At 55.2% G+C, this 18,864-nt stretch overlaps 1 protein-coding gene across 1 annotated transcript in view; it reads left to right on the forward strand.

Annotated features, from left to right (window-relative positions):
- The first annotated feature begins 3,635 nt into the window (after positions 1 to 3,635).
- LOC113991889 (tyrosine-protein phosphatase non-receptor type 11-like) overlaps positions 3,636 to 18,864 on the forward strand; it is a 38,814-nt gene continuing 23,585 nt past the window's right edge. The window contains exon 1 of the mRNA XM_027728590.2: positions 3,636 to 3,713. Within this exon, the coding sequence (XP_027584391.1) occupies positions 3,700 to 3,713 (14 nt within the window). The 5' untranslated portion in view covers positions 3,636 to 3,699. The remainder of the gene's footprint in view (positions 3,714 to 18,864) is intronic.

Genomic DNA, 18,864 nt, shown 5'->3' on the forward strand with positions numbered 1-18,864 from the left:
ATGGGATTTTTGGGGTGTCCTGTGCGGGGCCAGGAGTTGGACTCCGATCCTTGTGGGATCTTTGGGATGTTCTGTGAGATGGACCAGCATCTCCATTCCTGCCCTGAACAGGTTTTCCTGATGGTGCCTTCCCACCTGGCTCTCCCACCTGCACCTGCAGCATCATCTTCCTGCCAGAAAAGGGCGAGAGGTGGAAAATTTCATTCATTAAAGAGCTTCCAGGTTCATCCAAGCGGGGTGAAGTGAGACCAGGACACGGGTTTCCTGCCATCTGGGAGCAGCTAATTTAGCAAATGGAGTCATTTTGATCCCAGCAGTGATGGGAGTTGATCGGTGTCTGAACTGGCTCTCGGGTGGACAATGAGCCAGCACAGACTAAGGGTGGGAAACAACAGGGCCAGTGTGTGAGCAGCCACGGGGGGATGCAGAGCTCACCACTGGGGCCATGTTTTGCTCAGGATCAGCCTCCTGGTGCAGCCTCTCCTCCACAATGACTCGATTATGCCACGACAGGCACGGGCTTGCGAAGCCAGTCCCTCTTCCAGAGGCGTTTGGCCAGCTCTGCCACGGAGCAGCGGGAGAAAAAGCCATCCTTGTCTCGGCCAGGGGGGAAAAGAGCCCTTGGCAGCTGGAGGGATCTTTTACTACAGGCTGGAAAAAGCCATTGTGAGGGGAAGGAGGAAGGGAGAAAGGACAGATGCCACGCTTGGGCAGGCAGCAAGTGTGACTCGGGGGATGGCCTGGCCGTGCTTTTGGCAGCCCTTGCTCTGAGCAGCTTCCCAGGGCTCCCAGGAACACTCCTGGCTGCCCAGTCAGCACCCACTGGGAGCACAGGAGGCAGCAGTTGGGGTTGGGTGGTGTCACCCATCCTCAGCTCCCTCTGGGAACCCCAGCCTGGCTGTGTGTGAGCCTCTCTGTGCCTTCAGTGTGGGGCCAGGAGCAGCTGATCCACCCTTAAACCCCTGAGTTGGGGCTCCAGTCAAAGGGGGACCTTCATTAAAGGCACAGAAATTTAGCAGAAAAACCCCCCCCTTGAGTTCCAGCTGGTCCTCAGAGATCACAGGGTGCAGCTGGGCTTAATTTCTGATTATAACCAACTGAGCACTGTTGGTCTGGTTGGGTTCTATAAAAGCACAGACTCACATATAATTCAATTTACCAACCTAGGATTACAGGGCTGGTCATGTTCAATAAGGATTTGCATGATCCAGACTCACAGATAGTGTGTTTTCCCTCTCTCTGACTTTTCTGGCTCCCCCCTCTTTTACATTATAAATTTTTGGGCTCCAACCACGTGTTATAGGTTGGATTTGGTAGGTTTGGTCATACCTGTATCACAGACCTCGTGTTCTTCCTCATTTCTAGCCTCAGGGATGTGAAAGTTAAAATGTAAATGGGGCCTAATGAGGGTCTGGGTTACTTCTGGTGGGAATTTACAGCTGCCAAAAAAAAGGTGGAATAAACACTCTGTTCCTCCTCCACGTGCTGAGGTGGCAGTAAAGGCTGGCTGAGCTTCTCCAGGGAGTCCACACACACATCCTCATCTCCTGAGCGGAGCAGATTTATAACAAGGCTTGTTTTTCAGGATGATAACTCACACACTTCCAGGGTGCTGGTTCCTTGGAAGGGACACCTGGATGAACTGGCTCGTTCCTGAGGGTGCTGCTGCCAGCCAGGCTGGGACTGAGCCCAGAGAGCAAGAGGGGCCCCCCAGACACCTCCATGGTCCATCTCCACGGCAGCAGGTGCCCCGAGGGATTGGCACATTCCCAACACCCACAGAATGGGATGTTCTGGATGCTGAGGGCAGGTCAGGGTGTGGATTCCTCTGGGGGGGTTATTTCCCTGGGATCAGAGCATTCCAATGGAAAGGAAGGCTAAGATCTCCCAGGAAGGGACCGTTTTCCCCAGTTTTCTGCCTCCCAGTTGCCCAGCCTGGAAACCAGTGCAAAGTGGGGAGAACAGTTCCAGTGGTTTCCTTTTTTTAACCAAGAAGCTGAACCTCTGTCCATGTCCCTCCCTGCCCACCAGAAAGGGTCTCATCCCAGTGACACACACACACACAAGTCACATTTTTGGCCTCACAAAGGAGCCTCAGTGCCCCGAGAGAAGGTCCCAGTGCCCGGGAGCCTCGACAAGAGGGGAAAAGAGGAAGGAGAGCCCAGAGGTCACCATTATCAGGGGTTGCTATTTGGCCTCTGTGGTCCCCGTTGCCCTGTGAGCAATCCAGTGGCATTCAGGGAAGCTGAAGTCAGAAATGAGCTGGCTCCTGCTGCCAGCTCCCTGGGTATTCCCCGAATAGACACGGAATTCGCTGAGTCTTATTATAGTTATAAAACTGCTATTTTTGACACTAGGGGCAGACTGGGGGAGAAGGAGGGGGGGGTCACTGGCTGTGTCCTGGCTTTTTCTCTCTCTCGGACAGCTGGCTTTGTTTTCTCACCCAGCATTCATGAAAGGTGCCAGATTGAGGGCATTTCTTTGGGTTAATTCCTGTCTTTTATGGGAAGCAACAGATATTCCACGTGAGTTTGTTAAAGGCCTCTGAATTTACACTTCAGATGGCAAAATGGGCTTTATTTGTCTGAAGTGCACGGCGTGGCTACAGCACACCTGGCCCCCAGTTTATCCCAGTGGGAGGTTTTGGTGTCACCACAGATGCTGGGATGAGAGTGGGGGGACTCACCCTGGGGACACTGTGCCCTCCTGACCCCAAAGCACCCCTGAGTCAGGGGCTTTTAGGGATAACAGACGTGGCTGAGCCTCACCAGCCTTGGATGCTCAGTGCTTTGTGGCTTGTTCCACTATTTTGGCAGCTTTTATGAACTTTTATGAACTCAGCCCCAAAATCTGGACCTTTAGTGGTGTTTGGGTACTGAGGGATGTCTTAAATTGCTGCTGGTCTCCCCGTACCACACCTCAAATCCTGGGTTCAGTTTTGGACTCCTTACAAGAAGAAGGACATTGAGGGGCTGGAGTTTGTCCAGAGGAGGGAATGGAGCTGGGGAAGGGGCTGGAGCAGCAGGAGCAGCTGAGGGAGCTGGGGGGGGCTCAGCCTGGAGAAAAGGAGGCTCAGGGGGGACCTTCTACAACTCCCTGACAGGAGGGGGGACCTGGGAGGGGGGTGTTGGGCTCTGCTCCTGGGGAATAAGAGACAGGACAAGGGGAAACAGCCTCAGGTTGCACCAGGGCAGGTTTAGATTGGATATGAGGAAAAACTTCTTCACTGAAAGGGTGGTCAGGCATTGGAAGGGGCTGCCCAGGGCAGTGATGGAAACACCATCCCTGGAAGTGCCCGAAACCCCTGTGGATGTGGCACTGGGGGGGGGCACAGTTTCGTGGTGAGCTCTGTGCCGGGTTCATGGTTGCACTGGATGATCTCGGGAGCGCTTTTCCCACCGTAACAACCCCGCGACTCCATCCCATGAACTCCCCCAAGCTGCCAAGCCCCGGGTGCGATGGAGACGCGGAGAACGCGCATCCAGGAGGGCAAAGGCGCGGGGGAACAGACCCAGGGATCGGGCAGCGGGGCCGGAGGCTGCGGGCATGGGCAGCGAGACCCGGGCGGGGCGGAGGGCGGGGATTCCCCCGCGTCATAGGGAGGGGTTTCCCCGGCGCTCCGGGCCCAGCGCCCGCCGGGGCGCGGCGGTGCGGGCAGTCGGTGCGGGAGCGGGGCCGGGAGCGGAGCTCCGCGGAGCCATGACCTCCCGCAGGTAAGGAGCGAGTCGTATCGACCCGGCAGTCCCATCCCATCCTATTCCATCCCGTCCCATCCCGTCCCATCCCGTCCCGTCCCAACCAACCGGAGCGCGGGGTCCCGGGCACCGCTTCCACCGGCTCCGGCTCTAGTTCGGACCTGCCCCCGGCCCCCGCGTGTGCCCCTCGGCTCGCCCTGTGCCCCTCGGCTCGCCCTGTGCCCCTCGGCTCGCCCTGTGCCCCTCGGCTCGCCCTGTGCCTGTGTCCCGTGTCCCCGTGTCCCTTGCCGTGCCGCCGGCTGCGCGGTGCCCGAGCTCGGAGCTCCGGTGGTCGGGATAAAGTCGCACCTCCCGCGCCACCCCCGCCCCTCTCCGGGTCACCCCAAGCCCTCTTTGGCCCCGTGGTTTCTCCCCGGAGCACCCCAAGACCTTTGGGAGCATCCTGTCCCATTCGGCTCCGTGCCCAGTACTGGGGATGCTGGAGAGGGGATCCCAAAATAGGAGAAGCGTTAAAACTTGCTTGAAATGTCTTTGTGGGTTGCGAGGTGAAAAAAGGATATACTTTGGAGCATGTGGTGTGTTGGTGGTGCCTCCCCCGGCTTCCCCCAAAGACGCTGTTGCTTCAGTGTTTTCCTGGGTGGTGGCAGAGCCTGTGTGACTTGGGGACATCGTCCCTGCTTGGTTCTCCTTCTCCGCTGTGGCTTCAGAAGGGATAAATGGACATCCAGGGGACGGGCTGGGTCACACACACACACCCGCGCTGCAGGGCAGGGGGGGATTCTTACGGCTGGTTCTTCATTCCTGCCTGTCCTTTCCCCGAGACAGCCTTAAGGTGACCTGGAAAAGCCTTTGTTGCTGTTACAAGTCGAGTATGTTCCGAACAGCCCTGGGGAGGGAGGGGGCCGGGAGCAGCCGCTCAGCTGCCGCTCACTCCGGGCCGGGAGCCGGGATCGATTCCAGGACAGGGAGTGCTCGGTGGTGCTGCAGGACCCAGCACGGCCGGGTCACGGCAGGGGCTGCCACGACCACCTCCCGAACGTGTCACAGCTCCACGTTCTCCTCCCGCACATTCCCGTAACTCCGCGATTCGGGGGCTCCGTTGGTTTATGTGTTTTTGGGGGGCTGTTCCCTCCCCTGCGAGCGCCGAGCTGTGTTTTGTGAGCGGCTGGTTCAAAGCGTGAAGAAGTTTAGGAAGAGGCAGCGTCTCTCGGGGCGGTGCCACACGGAGTTACAAAACACGCCGATGGGCGATGGGGTGAAAAGCAGAGGGCTGGGAGCTGGGGCGCCCTGGATTTCATTCCCAGCGCTGGGAGAGCTCCCCATGCCCACAGGCAAATCGCCTGTGCTGCCCTTACCTTGCTGGTTCCACCCTGCTGGGCAGTCACCCGGGGCACCGAAGTGCCAGGGACAGCAGGATGGTTGGGATGCTGCTGCCAGCTGAGCACTGCAGGAGTCCTGAGGAACCTGACAGGGGGCAGAGCCACGTGGGCTGGATTTTGGGGGGGTCTGTGTGTTTTGGGGGGGTGATTGCTCCCAACATCTGTCGCTCCATCCTTTCCACCTGTGCTGGATTTGCTGCTCCTGGTTCTGAACCACTGCTCGGGTCCTTTTCCCCCAGCCTTTCTCCTCTTGCCCAGCAGGTTTTTAGGGTACCTGCCAGGTGTTTGTGGCACCTTTCTGCCCTGCCTGATCCCTGGCTGATGCTGTTCTCCCCCTGGCTCATGGCATGGCCTGGTGCTGCCCCAGCTGGATCTCCTGGGATCATGAGCTGTGCCTGGCATCTGAGTGATGCTGCCCCTCCTCTGCCTCGGTGCTCAGCCTTTGCTGTGCCATAAAGATCTGGGAGGATAAATCTCACACCCCTAGTGCCGATTCCACAAGTCCCAAATTCCCTGTTTATTTTTTTTTTCCCCTAGAAAAGGGTTTCCCAGGGCCTGGAGTTCTTGGTGGCTGCCCTGTGCATTGCCCTTGTCTGCAGGGCAGGCTTTTTGCTCCACAGCCACGTTTCCTGGGATGCTGTGGCTGGGAGGAAGGGAAAGGCTGAGGGAAGTGAGGAAATGCCAGCTTCCTGAGGCTTGGCTGTCTCCAAAGGTTGCTCCAGTCCTGCAGGATTGAGTGCTGTCAGAGGTGATCAATGGGGTGTGGAGGCACTTTGTGCTGGGGTTCTGCTGCTTTGGGGGTTACTGCTGTGGAGGAGACAGTTCCTCTGTGCATGTCCAAGTTCACAGCACCAGGAGAGAGAAACTGCCCCTGGCTGGGGATGCTGGGAGAGCAAGGACCAAATGTTTCCAGTTTTGGGGACACTGAATGAGCAGATAATGGTGCTCAGAAGTCCTCTGGTGAAATGCTTCCATTTCTGTATCAGATTTCATAGAACTGAGGAATTGTTTGGGCTAGAATGGATCTTAAAGACCATCTTGATCCAACCTCTGTGCCATGGGCAAGGACACTTTCCACTAGCCCAGGTTGCTCCAGGCCCTGTCCAACCTGGCCTTGGACACTCCCAGGGATGGGGCAGCCACAGCTTCCCTGGGCAACCCCTGCCAGGGCCTCCCCAACCCCCTGAGACCTGGCACGGAGATGCTGAGTGGTCCCACACCCAGAGCTGAGTACACCTGACAACATTTTCCCTGCATCCAGTTTAACCTTTTTTAACATTTTAATTTTGAGGGCTGAGTTCCTGTGCCCGGGACTAATTCTGTGGCATGCTGTGGGTGGTTCCCTTTGAAGGCCTGGTTTGTTTGTTATCCCAAATGTCCACTGGGGTGGGAAGCAGGGGCTGCTCCAGCGTGGCTGGTAAGTTGGGATTGGCCAAAGCCCTCCATGTCCTGTCCCCAGGGTGACTTACCAAGCTTGTGCAGGCCACGTTTCTGGGCATTTTGAGGCATCAAATGCATCCAGCTGTGCCCTGAAGCCTCGCTGTCCAACCCTGCAGTGACAGGGAATACAATGCCAGCCTGTGGTCCCAGCTTTCCCACTGCCCTTAGCAGTGGGAAAACACATGCTTCCTGTGCTGAATCCAAATGTAAATATTAAGTTTGAGTATTTGCAATAGCTGCTTACTTTGGCAGCCTGGCTGGTGGTGGGGAGGTGGGAACTTCTGGTGCAGGAAGCAAAACCAGGTCAGTGTTTTGGCATCTCGGATGTTCAGCAACAACACGATGGGCAGAGCTCAGGGAAGGGGCGGCTGGAACCAGGAGTGTGGGTCTGGCTGGTGGCTGGAACCAGGAGTGTGGGTCTGGCTGGTGGCTGGAACCAGGAGTGTGGGTCTGGCTGGTGGCTGGAACCAGGAGTGTGGGTCTGGCTGGTGGCTCAAGCCCTTGGTTGTTCAGAAATCCCCTCTGGGCAGTTCCTGTGAGCTCTTCATTCCCATCTCCTCAGGTGGTACCTCAGCCCTTGGCTCTCAGCTGGCTTGTGCTCAGCTCCAGCTCAAAAAAGAACATTCAAAAGGCACCTTTTTCCCTCCCTCCTTTGCTGTGGCTGCACCTGGACCTTGGCTGAGGCTTTCCTGGTTTTCTCTCTCTGGCCAGGCTGTACAAAGACAGCTTTAGACACAGGCTTTGTTCACAGAGGGTGGAAGAATCAAAGCTCAAGGGGACTTGTCTGTGTGTGCTGAGGCTGCCTGGGCAGAAGTGCCTGGGGAGGAGCAGACGTGCTTTTGCACCAGGCTCAGCTGTGGGAAATGAGGACTGGAACATCAGCAGCAACTTAAATTACATTTCAATTCCAAGCCCACAGCCTGCTGCTTATTTCCAGATAGGGGCAGGTCATGAGATGCATAAACATACTGTTCTCCCCCCTTTTCCAGGGAGGGATAAAGGATGGTTGGTTAATGCCTGAGTTCAGACAGAGAAAACTGGCCTTGCCTAGGAGGGGTTTTGGATCAGGCTCTCGGTGATTTTCCAGCATCCTATGGTTTTCCCCAAGGCACAGTGAGCTGCTCTCGTTGTGGTCCCACGACAAATGAAGCTCTCTCAGCCCTGGAACACATTTGTGGGATGCAGCTGGACCTCCTTTGCGGGCTGCCAAGGAGAATTCCTGAATTCCTCACTGGCTGCAGCTCAGGGAAGGCACAGAGCTCCGGAGGGGAAGCCAGGCTTCCCCTCCCACTGCCAGAGCTTCCCCCGGGGCTGGGTGGTACCTGAGCTGCAGCCAGGTCCAAATGGGGCTGGTTTCTAGGAGATGATTCTTCTCAGGAGCCTCAGAGGCACCTGAGTGGATGAATCGGGGCTTTGTGCTCCAGCAGAGCCAGCTGGGCTCTCCTGGGTTTTTGGAGCTGTTTGGACATGGCAAGTGAGCCAGCAAGGCACTGGGAAGGCTGCTCCCAGTGCTCCCAGTGCTCCCAGCACCTGAGCTGCCTGCCCAGCAAGGCCCTTCTCCCCTTGGATGGCCAAGGCACGTGAGGGGCTCAGCAGGAATGTGCCTGTGGCTCCATGGCCAGAGCTGCTGCTCCTCAGGAAGGGGAACAAACCTGGCTCATGTGCCAGCCCCAGAGATGCTCCTGGGGGTGCAAAAAGGTGGGCATTGGCATCTCCCTCTGCTCAGTGAGGCAGACCCTGCTCTCCTGGAGGTTTTCCCCAGGGCTGGCTTTTCATGCTGGATCTCTCACTGACAGCATTGAAGCAGCTGGAGGGAAGGGTTGTGTTCTGAAAGGGGGGATTCAGCTTTTTCCTCCCCTTGGAAAGGACTGGCCAAGCCAAAGGGTTCCTTTCTTCTTGGTGCCAACCACCTCTGTCACTCCATGAGCAAACCAGCAGCCTGGTCTCCCTCTCCAGGAGGGTTCTGTGAGTGGGGAGCCTGGAGCTGGGAGCTTTTCTGTGCCCAGCCAGGTTTATCACCTCTCACCATCCACCACCTGCCTCCAGAGTGTCCCTGTCACCTCCCACCCTTGCACTGCAGATGCCCTTGGATTTCCCAATCGCTGAAAACTGATTTCACAATTTGGGTTTCCATCCCTGTCCCGAGGCATGAACAAAGCCAATACCTACTTCCAAGCTCAAAGCAGCCCCACACCCTCTGGGATGTGTGTGGAAGCAGCATTCCTAAGGCTGCAGCACTTTAAGTATCGATTAATCCTTTCTTTGCAGTAGAAATGTTTATTCTGTTGTTTTTTTTTTTTTCCACTGCCTTGACCAAAAGCAGGGCTGCACTTGCTGCCTGGTGATGGGAGGGCTGGAAAGTGGTTCCTGCAGTCCCAGTGTGTGTGTTCCAGGAAATGTGCGTGGGATGGAGCCTAATGAGATTATGGGGCTGCCTCTGTTTTGCAGCTTCCTGCACGGATCCAAAGGGAAGGAGGAAATTCTTCGCATTAAACCGGGCTGGAAATCAGGAACCGTGTGCTTCCTGTGGGTGCATTTTGCTCTGCAAAGAGCTCCTGCTGCTGCTGCTGCTGCTGCTTGTATCCCAGGGAGCTTCCCAAAGGGCTCTCTCTGCCTGCTGGGCCCTGGGGAGGTGCACACCTTGGAGGAGGTGCACACCTCGGCATCTCCTGATCTCCTGGAGCAGATGCTGTGGCTGTCACAGGGCTGGGAGGAGATATTCATGGAATCCCAGAATGGTTTGGGTAGGAAGGGACCTCAAAGTTCTTCTTGTCTCACCCTCCCTGCCATGGGCAGGAACACCTCTCGCTAGCCCAGGTTGCTCCAAGCCCTGTCCAACCTGGCCTTGGACACTTCCAGGGATGGGCTCCCCACCCTGACAGGGAAGGATTTCTTCCCAATATCCAATCTAACCCCCCTCCTCTGTCAGTTTTGTGGGAACAGATCTTATCCTGGCTCATGGATGCTGGGAAACAAACTCTGCTCAGAGCTCAGTCTCCCACAGGGATTTCCCCACGGACACCGAGCATTCCTTCCTGGAGGTAACTGGGCTTTTCCTTCCCAAAAAACAAGCACAGATACACTCTGGGTACAGGTTAAGACCTGCAATCACAGAGGATTTTATAGGATCATGGAATGGTTTGGGTTGGAAAGGACCTTTAAGGCTCATCCAGTGCCACCCCCTGCCACGGGCAGGGACACCTCCCACTAGCCCAGGTTGCTCCAAGCCCATCCAACCTGGCCTTGGACACTTCCAGGGATGGGATATTCTGTGTCAGGTTCCAGAGCTTTCTATGTGGATAAGAGAAGCTGCTGCATCTTCTTGGGAATTCCCTCAGAGTAATTAGCAGGGGGGTGCTCTGAGTGTCTCCCCAGCGCAGTCCCAGCCCTGTTCTCTGTCTGTCCCCTCCCTCTGCCCCCAAGGACCCCTGTGTGGGACACAGGGAGCTCTGATCCACCCCTGTCACCTGGGGCACTGAGCAGATGCCCCCAAAAGTGCCCTCAGGGAGGGGGTCAGTGGGTCCAGCCGTGGCTGGAATCTCAGCAGGGTTCCCTCCAGCCCCTCTGGTGAGGGCTCAGAGCTGGGGAAGCCTCTCCCAGCAGGAGTGACAACCTTTATCTCCCTTTTTGCAGCTTCTTGGTGTGGAAAGCAGAGCTGGGGGAGGAGAGGGAAGTGGAGTTTTGTGTGGCTGGGCTGGGGGTGGCTGCAGCTGTGCTGATTGTGTTATCAGGTGAAGAGCCTGGCTCTCAGCAAGGACCTGCTCAAGGTTTCCTGAGCCCAGAGCCCGTGGGGGATGTTCCCAGCCTCCCAGTCCTTGTTGTGGTTGGTGTTTGTCCCTCTTCCCGAGGGAATTGTGAGTGGATGTGGGACTGTTGGCTGAGCTGGGAGAAAAGGCACCACCCCAAAGGCAGGGCAGCCTCAACCTGCCCCTCAGCCCACAGAGGTGGGGCTGCTGGGGGGGGTTTCATAGAACCACTGAGGCTGGAAAAGACCTTCAAGAGCATCAAAAGTTGGGGATAACCCATCCCTGGAAGTGTTCAAGGCCAGCTTGGGCAGGGCTTGGAGCAACCTGGCACAGTGGAAGGTGTCCCATTCCACAGTGAGATGAGCTTTAAGGTCCCTTCCATCCCAAAGCATGCCATGATTCCAACCTTTCCAGCACCTTTGTGTGGGGCAGGCTGTGCCCTCAGCTGCCTCCTGCACTCCAGGCAATCCCTCTGTATTACCTGGGGCAGAAGATCCCTGTGCTGTTGGTGCCTTTCATTCAACCCCATCCTTTCCTTTTTCCTGCCCACCTTTGGGTAGCAAGGCCTGGAAATTCCTCCCATTCCCACTGTGCAGTGGGAATCCCAACTGTGTATCTTGAGTCAGTTCTCTACAACGTTTAGTAAAACAAAGACTTAGAAAGCAGATGATTCTGTTGTATTTTGAAGTTTAACTTGTGAGGATGAACAGTCTATACATTAGTGGCTTTATTAGCAGTGGCTTTGTTTTTAACATGTTAGAACAATCTTATCAAAGCTATGAAAAGCATAAGCGATTTGGTACTGCAGAAATATTGTAATAAAGTATGCTGGCCTGTTCAGGTTAACTTCAGGAGCAATATAGTATACTACCTGTTTTAGGTAGGAAAATACACATTCCCACTGTCAGTGTGTTTATCTGGATGGTGCCACTACTCTCTTGCTGTCTGTTAAATCTCCTCTGGGCGCTACAAAAGAGATTTTTATTTTTTTTTTTCATTAAATCCCTTTCAGGTTTGCAGTGGCCCTCACCAGAACAGCTCGTGAGCAGCACATGTCAAACAAGAAATCTGCCCCTGGCCTGGGGCTGGGGGAGAAGCAGCTGTGGGGAGGCAGCAGGACACACTGTCCCCCGAGGGACAAGTGCCAAGAGGGTGTAAAAAGGCCTCGGTCGAGTTGGCAAAACAAGGGTAAAAAAAAAAACTGCCTTAAAAATAAGAGCAGGGCACAGGCAGGAGGTGGAAGGTGCAGCTTCCCCTCTGCTCTGAGGAACTTTTAGGTGTTTATAAAAATGGAGTGTTTTCCGTGAGAGAAACGGAGGAGAAACCTGCTCAGAGTGGCAGCAGAGTGAGCAACAGCAACGTCATCCCTGCTGGATGCTCCCTCTGGGATAACCATGGGAATTGGGAAGCTCCTTCAGCTACAGACACCTGGAACAAGCCTTGGGAGCTGGGATAACAGGCAGAGGGGAGCCCATCCCTCGGGATGTGTCCTTTGGCCTCGGGGATTTCAAGGGGGTGGGAAGGTGACAGAGATTTAATTTCCAAAACAGCACCAAAAAAAAAAAGTCCCCTTCACACCCCGGAGCAGCATCCCATTGTGAGGGAGTTGCCAGGGCTATATTTGCCCTTGGGTTGTGGGTTTTTTTCTTTGGGGGGGGGATAGTTTGTTTGTTTGTTTGCTCCCCCTCTTCCTCCCACCCTCCTGAAATAACTCCCATCGAAGAAAACGCGGCGAGCTCTGCCGCTGATTAAATCCTAAATATAACCGCGGTATTTTTTTTTTTGCCTCCCTCCAGTTCTTCGTGATGTGTCGAGGTAAAAAAAAAACCAGCCTTGGCCGCTCTTCAAAGGGGACACGGGCCTGTTCTGGGGCGGTATTTTTGTCCTGTCACCCTGCCCGGGGTCTGAAATAGAGCCCCTGGTGTTTAATTAGCTCCCCGGGTTATATAATCCCGAAAGCCGAGGGTTTCTGGCCTCGGCAAGGACGCACATGATGCCAGGGGCTGGGGCAAAGGTGGTGTGGCAGGGCAGGGAGGACGGCACTGCAGGAATCTCCTCTGCTCCCGCTGGCCCCCGTGCCAAGTGGGATGGGGCTGGGGAAGCCGAGATGCTCCTGCCTTCCTTAGTTATTTCTGTTGTGGTGCTGCTGGGAGGGGAACCTGCTGAATGAGGAAGGTCCTGGCTGAGGGTGAAAGCCCCTGGACTCCTCCTGCTGCCCTGGGGGCTGCTTTTGGTTTTCCTCTGTGCTCAGGGGTTTTCCTGCCCTTGGCATCGAACTAAAAATAAGTTTGTTGCTCTCCTGGCTGAGTGGGAGCACGTTTGTTTTCCTGTAGCTCAGGTCTGGATGCCCAAGTGTTATCCTACAGATCCAACAGGAAAAGTAGGAGCCAAATGCTGCAGTCAGGTGCTGGCTGCTGGCCCTACCTGCTTTTCTTGCTCCCAAAACGTTTCTCTGGCAGTGCCCTGGCACTGCTGCTGCTGCAGAACGTGCCCATCCTCGTGGTTTGCCCCCTGGAAGGTCTCAGGGTTTGTCCTGGGGGTTGTCTTGGCAATGTAACGGGAGCAGCTGAGTGTGTGTTCGAGCCTCTCCTTGCCCTTTGGTCATAACCTGATGTGGGGATGCAGCTCCCACTTCCTGGAATGTCTTTGGTCAGGGCTTATTCCAACCTGGGCAAGGCAGGGATGTGCTGTAGTGGCAATGCCCTGTGTTGAACCAACCCACATCTTGGACCATTCCAGCCCTGTTCCAGGGGGAGCTGGGCACAGGGGGGGTCAGGATTTGTGCTGCTGTAGCTGTGGGGACTCTCAGTGTTGTCCTCTCAGCTCAGAGGAACTGGTGTGCACTTCCAGAAGTGCAGTTCAGCGGGGAAGGTGTGCTTTGGCAGGGCTTGGAACTGGCTGGTTTTGGTGTCCCTCCTGACCTCAGGAAGAAGAAGAAAGATGCAGAGCACCTCTGGGATTTGAACAGACTCCTCCAAACCTTAAAGCTCCAGTTTGGTGTTCTGGCTGGTGTTCAGATGCCTCAAAAGCTGCTGGATTCTGGGAGATAGGGACTGTGGCCCCATGTTTGCTCCCAGTGCTGAGCCCAAGGCTGTGATGGCAGAAGGGCTTTGCCTCCAAACATGGTGGGATGCAAATGGGAATTCAGAGCTCCATGAGAGGGAATTCAGAGCTCCACGAGAGGGAATTCAGAGCTCCAAGCAGCCCAACCTCCTTTTTCCTTTCCTCCCTTTTTGCTGTATCACTGCAGCTGTTATCTCTGGCATCTCCACCGTCTGCCTGTTGGGCAGAGGAGGAGTGTCTGAGTGCTGAGTAGGAAGCTGGTGTGTGTTTTCAAGCTCAGGTTTGGAGGGAAGTGCTGGCGGTGAACAAAGGAAAGTCCTGTTCTGGTTGTGAAACCACTTGTTGCCCTCGATTGTTGGACGCCAGCTCAGCTCTTCCTTGTTTTTCAGGGCTGCTTTCAGCCTTGGAATGGTGACAGAGAGAGAGGATGTGGTTTTATTCCTTGGGTGTTTTGTCTTTGGAAGAGCTGACCTGTTAACTGTAGGCTAATCCCAGGAGAAATCCACCTTCTGCTTGTGTTGTAGGGATAAGAAGAGCTCCAGAGCCAATTCCAAGCACTGCCTTTCCCAGAGACAAGTTTCTTTGAGGCTTCTTTGCTGTTTCCAAAGCTCTTCTGTACCACTTTCCCTGTGTTTGGTGGCACTTCTGGAGCACTTTTTCTCACAGGCTCCAGCTGTGCACAGCTGGAATGTCAGGCTGGAGATGGCTCTGGATAATTCTAACTCTGACACCTCTGCCTGTCTTCAGGATGGAGCAAAATTCGGTTATTTCAGAGGGCTGGAATCTCACCAAATCCACTGAAAACTCTGGCAGGAACATTAATGCTTTGGGGTGACATTTGGTGACTGCTCCACAGGGTGCTTGGGATGGTGCAATTATCATGGAGACCGGCAGGAGAAAACAAGGATCTGAGCATCCTCCTGGAGCGTAAGAGCTGCTCTTCCTCCTTCAGCAGGATGAGGAGCCCAGCTCTTGTTCCAGGAGCTGTTTGAGTGGGATTAATCCCTCAAAGTGACCAAGCTCTGTGCTGTTCACCCCCTGCTCCCCAGCCCTGCCCAGCATTTCCCAGCCTCTGCAGCGAGGTGGGACCTCCGGAGTGCCGGGCTTTGCTCCGAGGTGGAGATTTGCTGATCCCTAAATCTCCCCTGTGCCTCAGCTGCTCTGTTGGCACATTAAAGGCTCGCCACAAAGCAACCCTAATTGTGCTAAGTGTCCGCGGGATAATGGACTAAACGCTCAGGATTGCAGAGGCAGCCGCATTCCCGGCCATTTAATACCTTGATTGATGGGCGTTTAGTTGTTTGCCAGCCCAGGGACAGCCTTTCCCAGCTCTGCTTTCTCCTGCTCTAGGAAGCTGGTGATGCAAGGGGCTTGCAGGATGAGGCAGGAGGGAGCTGTCTGGCCAGTCGTGTGGCTGCAGGGCTGCGACGATCCCGGATTTGCCGGGATTGGGTGTCGTGCTCTTCCTCCCCAGCTCGCTGAGCCAAGACAGGGAGGCCAGTGGTGGGTTTGGGCTCGGGTTTGGAAGAGTGGAGTTGTCCCCTGTTGCCAGAGCCTGCAGGACTGAGAACCCAAGTTCTGGCTGCCCAGGGGTGGTCTGTGGAGAGGTCTGTGTGCCTGAAAGCTTGGCTGAATATCCCAGTTATCCCATGGGATGCAATGAAAGATGTTTTCTCTCCCTTGCTGTCTCTGGCCATGGAGGTGCTTGGGCTGTCTGACTGAGATGTGTCCCTGTCTAATCAAGGCAAAGACTTACTTAGGACCACTATAAACACCAAGCTACGCTTTAAACTCCACCAATAATCCCTTACCTACTAGTCTCAAAACCTGTAATAGGAGGAGAAACCTCTTTAGAACTCCCTCCATCCATGGACAGTTTCCTGGCCTGTGTATTACAGATGGTTTTGTTCTCATAAAGCAAGTCAAAATTAAATTGCAGGCCCACCTGCCAGGCAGCTGGAGCGTTAAAAATACCTGTCAGCAGCCAGCTCCTGGTTCAGGGTTCTGCTCTGCATCAGCCCCTGGATTGACTGTTTCTCTCCACCCCGAGGAAGGAACTGGACTCTCAGTGGTTGCCTTGGGGTCCGTGTGCTCCTGGGAACTGCCCGGAGCGAGCTCGGGAAGGGGATGCAGAAAGGGAGGTCAAAAAAAGCAGGGCAGGGTGTCTGTGTGTCCCCTCCCAAAATGCTCCCAGAGCAGAGAGAAGGTGCCAAGTGAAGCCCCCTCTCCGGGGGGCAGAGCCAAGCTAAGGGGGAAGCTTTGTCAGCTGAAGTTAGACACACCCCCCCAAAAAAAAAAAAAAACCAAACGAGCAGGGATGCAAAGATGCTTTGGGAAACCCGAGCATCTCGAAGGTTTCTCCTGAAGGAGGGTGGCAGCTCCATCCCTGGAACCTGGACCCAGGAGCTGGTGCTCTCCCAGGAGACAACATCCAGAAGGTTTGGAGCAGAAAACTCCGCGGCTGCTTTGCAGGGAGGGGGGAAGGAAAACGTCGTAGGAAGTGCTGCCCAGAGCTCCATGGAATAGAACTCTCCCCTTTAGTGGCTCTTTCTCCTTCTCCCCCAGCCCTGGCTGCCCGGGAGCTGTCAGGCAGATGCCGTCACGCCCCGGTGGTGGCTGCCCTCACCATCCCCTGCTCGACACTGCACTCGCAGCTGCTGCCTCGGTGCCGATAAGAGAACGAAATGACTTCCTTTTCTTCTCCCCACCCCCCCTGCCCCCTTCCACAACAAGCCGCGTTGTTTTTGGGTAAATAACTTCGCTGTCACTTCACTGGAAACTTTGCGGGCTCTGCCGCCCTGCCCGGCGCTGCTGGAGGATGCTGGAGGCTGGAGCGTTCCTGGGAGGCAGCGAGGTGCCCTCTGCATCCTAGAGCAGCTCTCCCCCCACCTCCCAAACCCTCCGAATCTTCCTGCCTCTGTGGTTTCTGTGGACAAACGAGTCTCTGTGCCGGGTCAGGAGCCTTGACCAGTTATGGTGAGGTAGGAGATCTGCTCTCTCTGTGCGTGTGTGTGCGTGTCTGGCTTCTATTTTTAACAAAGCTGATTGTTGTGAGGGGGAGCAAAGCGAAGGGGAGAAGGTGTGGAGGTCACGGGCCTCGCTGGGAGCGCACAGAAAGGTGCCACTTGTGCTGCAGGAGCTGATTAACAGAGAGCCCCCGGGGAGGCGGGGGTGCTTTAAGGTGGGAAAAGTGATTAACAGCGCTCGTTAGCAAATTGTCTGCAGACAGGCCGGGCTCTCCAGTGGAAACTTCCCTCAGCTGGCCCTGCAGCACATGGTGCCGGTGACTCTGTCCCTGCGCTGCCGTCGGCGCTGGGAAACGGTGCGTTCGCAGTTTCGTTTGGGTGAGTGCAGCTCGTGTGGCTCGCCGTGCTGACTGCAGCCCGCCAGAGGTGATCCCTGCCCGGGCAGGATGTTATTTTGTGCTCTTATTAGATTTTTATCTCGTGTGTTACCTCGCTGCGTTAAAAGAGTTCTGCCTTATCTCTCCGGCTGAGCACGCTTTTTGTGGGCTTGGTAACTCGCTTGCTGGTGGTGGAACATCCTGATTTCGGGGTGCTGGACGTTCCCCGGGTGGGTTTTGTAGCTACAAAGTGCGTGAAATGGCAGCGTTTAGTCAGAAGGGCGGTGTGTCATGTAATGAAGGTTATATGGGGCATGAAGTGTGGAGCAGTGAAGGTTCTGTGGGGTGTGAGCTGTACAAGGCTCTGCTGGAGCAGGGAATGGAGTGTGAAATGATCCCCCTGCCAGGCTGGGAGGCAAAGCAGGCAGCGTGGAGAAGGCTGGAAACGCAGGGAACGGATTCAGGGCTGTGCCTGAAGCAGCATTTGAGGCTTTGGGAGCGTTGTGCGAGTGGCTCTTTGCCATGGAGTGCCAAGTGGAGCCTGCCTTGGGTTTTCCTTCCTTCCTCCCTCGGGCACGGGCCGCTCCCAGCGCTCCTCAGGGAGCCAGGGGATGGAAGCAGCTCCAGCCTGTTGGTACTTTACATTCCCTGGTACCTCGGGAGCATCCCAAGGCTTCTGCCCCCCCCTCCTCTCCGTGCTGCTCTCTCAAGTGTTGCAGGAGGGGCTGGTGGCTCCGTTTCTGCTCGCTGGGTGTTTTCTGCTTCACTGGATCAGAGCAGAGCAGCTAAACAAATACTTTCCTGCTCCAGGAGGAAGCCTGTCAGTCAGACAGCAGCTGGGGCTGGCTGCTGACAGGTATTTTTAATGCTCCAGCTGTCTGGCAGGTGGGCCTGCAATTTAATTTTGAGCTGCTTTATGAGACCAAAACCATCTGTAATACACGGGCCAGAAAACTGTCCATGGATGGAGGGAGTTCTAAAGAGATTTCTCCTCCTGTTAGAGGTTTTGAGACCAGTAGGCAAGGCATTATTGGCTGATGTTAAAGTGTAGCTTGGTGTTTATGGTGGTCCTTACAGCGAAATAACCTTCGAGTCTAAAAGGTTGCTTTAAATATTAAGTTTGTTTCGGAGAATTAAATCAGAAAATTTGAAAACCGCAGCCAAAAATAACGACCTCGCACACCTTTGGGGCTGCTGCTGCCAAAACAGCTCCAGGGGCCTGAGCTAAACACCTTTTTTAATTAAGAAAACATGGGTGTAAATCCTCTGGGCAACTTGGAGGAGCCCCAGCTGCCAGTTCCCTGCTGGTGCAGGTGAGCCTGGCTGGGTGTTGAAACACTCCTTGGCCTGATAAAAGCTGGGGCTGCCTCTCCCATTCTGGGAAAACTGAGAACTGCCAGGCAAAATTGGTGTCTTCTTCCCAGCAGTTTCAGCTGCTGCCCCTCTGGGAAGGCCTCTGCTCCTTGGGAATGTGCTCCATGGGAATATGCACCATTTCCCAGGGAAGCAGCTGGTGCCTGTTCCAGGCCCTTGTTGTCTTTCCTTGGAGTCCCAGCTGTTCTCTTCTGCAGATTTTAGAGGTGCTCTTCCCTCCCCAGCTCCTTCCCACCTGGATTTTGCCAGCTGGGAACGGCAGTGAGAGGCTGAGAGCCAAATCCTTCTGGGATATGGATGATTCAAGGGGAGAGGTGGCAGGTTTGGGATCTGTCCTTGTTCAAACACCAGTGGACAGAACACTCACCCTGAAGTCCCTGCCCCAAGCCTTTACTACACTAATCACAGAGTTTAAGTTTACCCAACACCCCTCTGCCCAAATTCTTTGGGTGTCCCATCCTGGCCTGCAGTAAAGATGTTTCTGGACCCTTCTTTCTGCTGTGATTCCATCCTTGGGGTGCCCTGATGTGAGTCTGTTGATGAATAAATTGGTGGGGATGGAGAACCCTGTGATGCTCCACAGAAGGAGCTCTTGCATCCAGGCAGGAGTGTGGGATGTCTTCCTTTGGAAGTGCCACCTGGCAGTGGTGGTGGGAGGCTGAGCTCTCTGACAGCTCCTTCCTTCCTGCCTTCAGTTTGGAGCTTCCACTCCTCCTGCTGTGGCTGGACAGGACCAGCTGGAGCCCCATGGGTGACAGTCCTTGTGTGTCTGGGGTTGGGGAATGTGGGTGCAGGGATACCCAAATCCAAGGGCTGACAGGCCC

Source organism: Pipra filicauda, unplaced genomic scaffold, assembly GCF_003945595.2.
Source record: "Pipra filicauda isolate LSUMZ 115617 unplaced genomic scaffold, ASM394559v2 scaffold87_size3191425_pilon, whole genome shotgun sequence".
Taxonomy (NCBI): Eukaryota; Metazoa; Chordata; class Aves; order Passeriformes; family Pipridae; genus Pipra; species Pipra filicauda.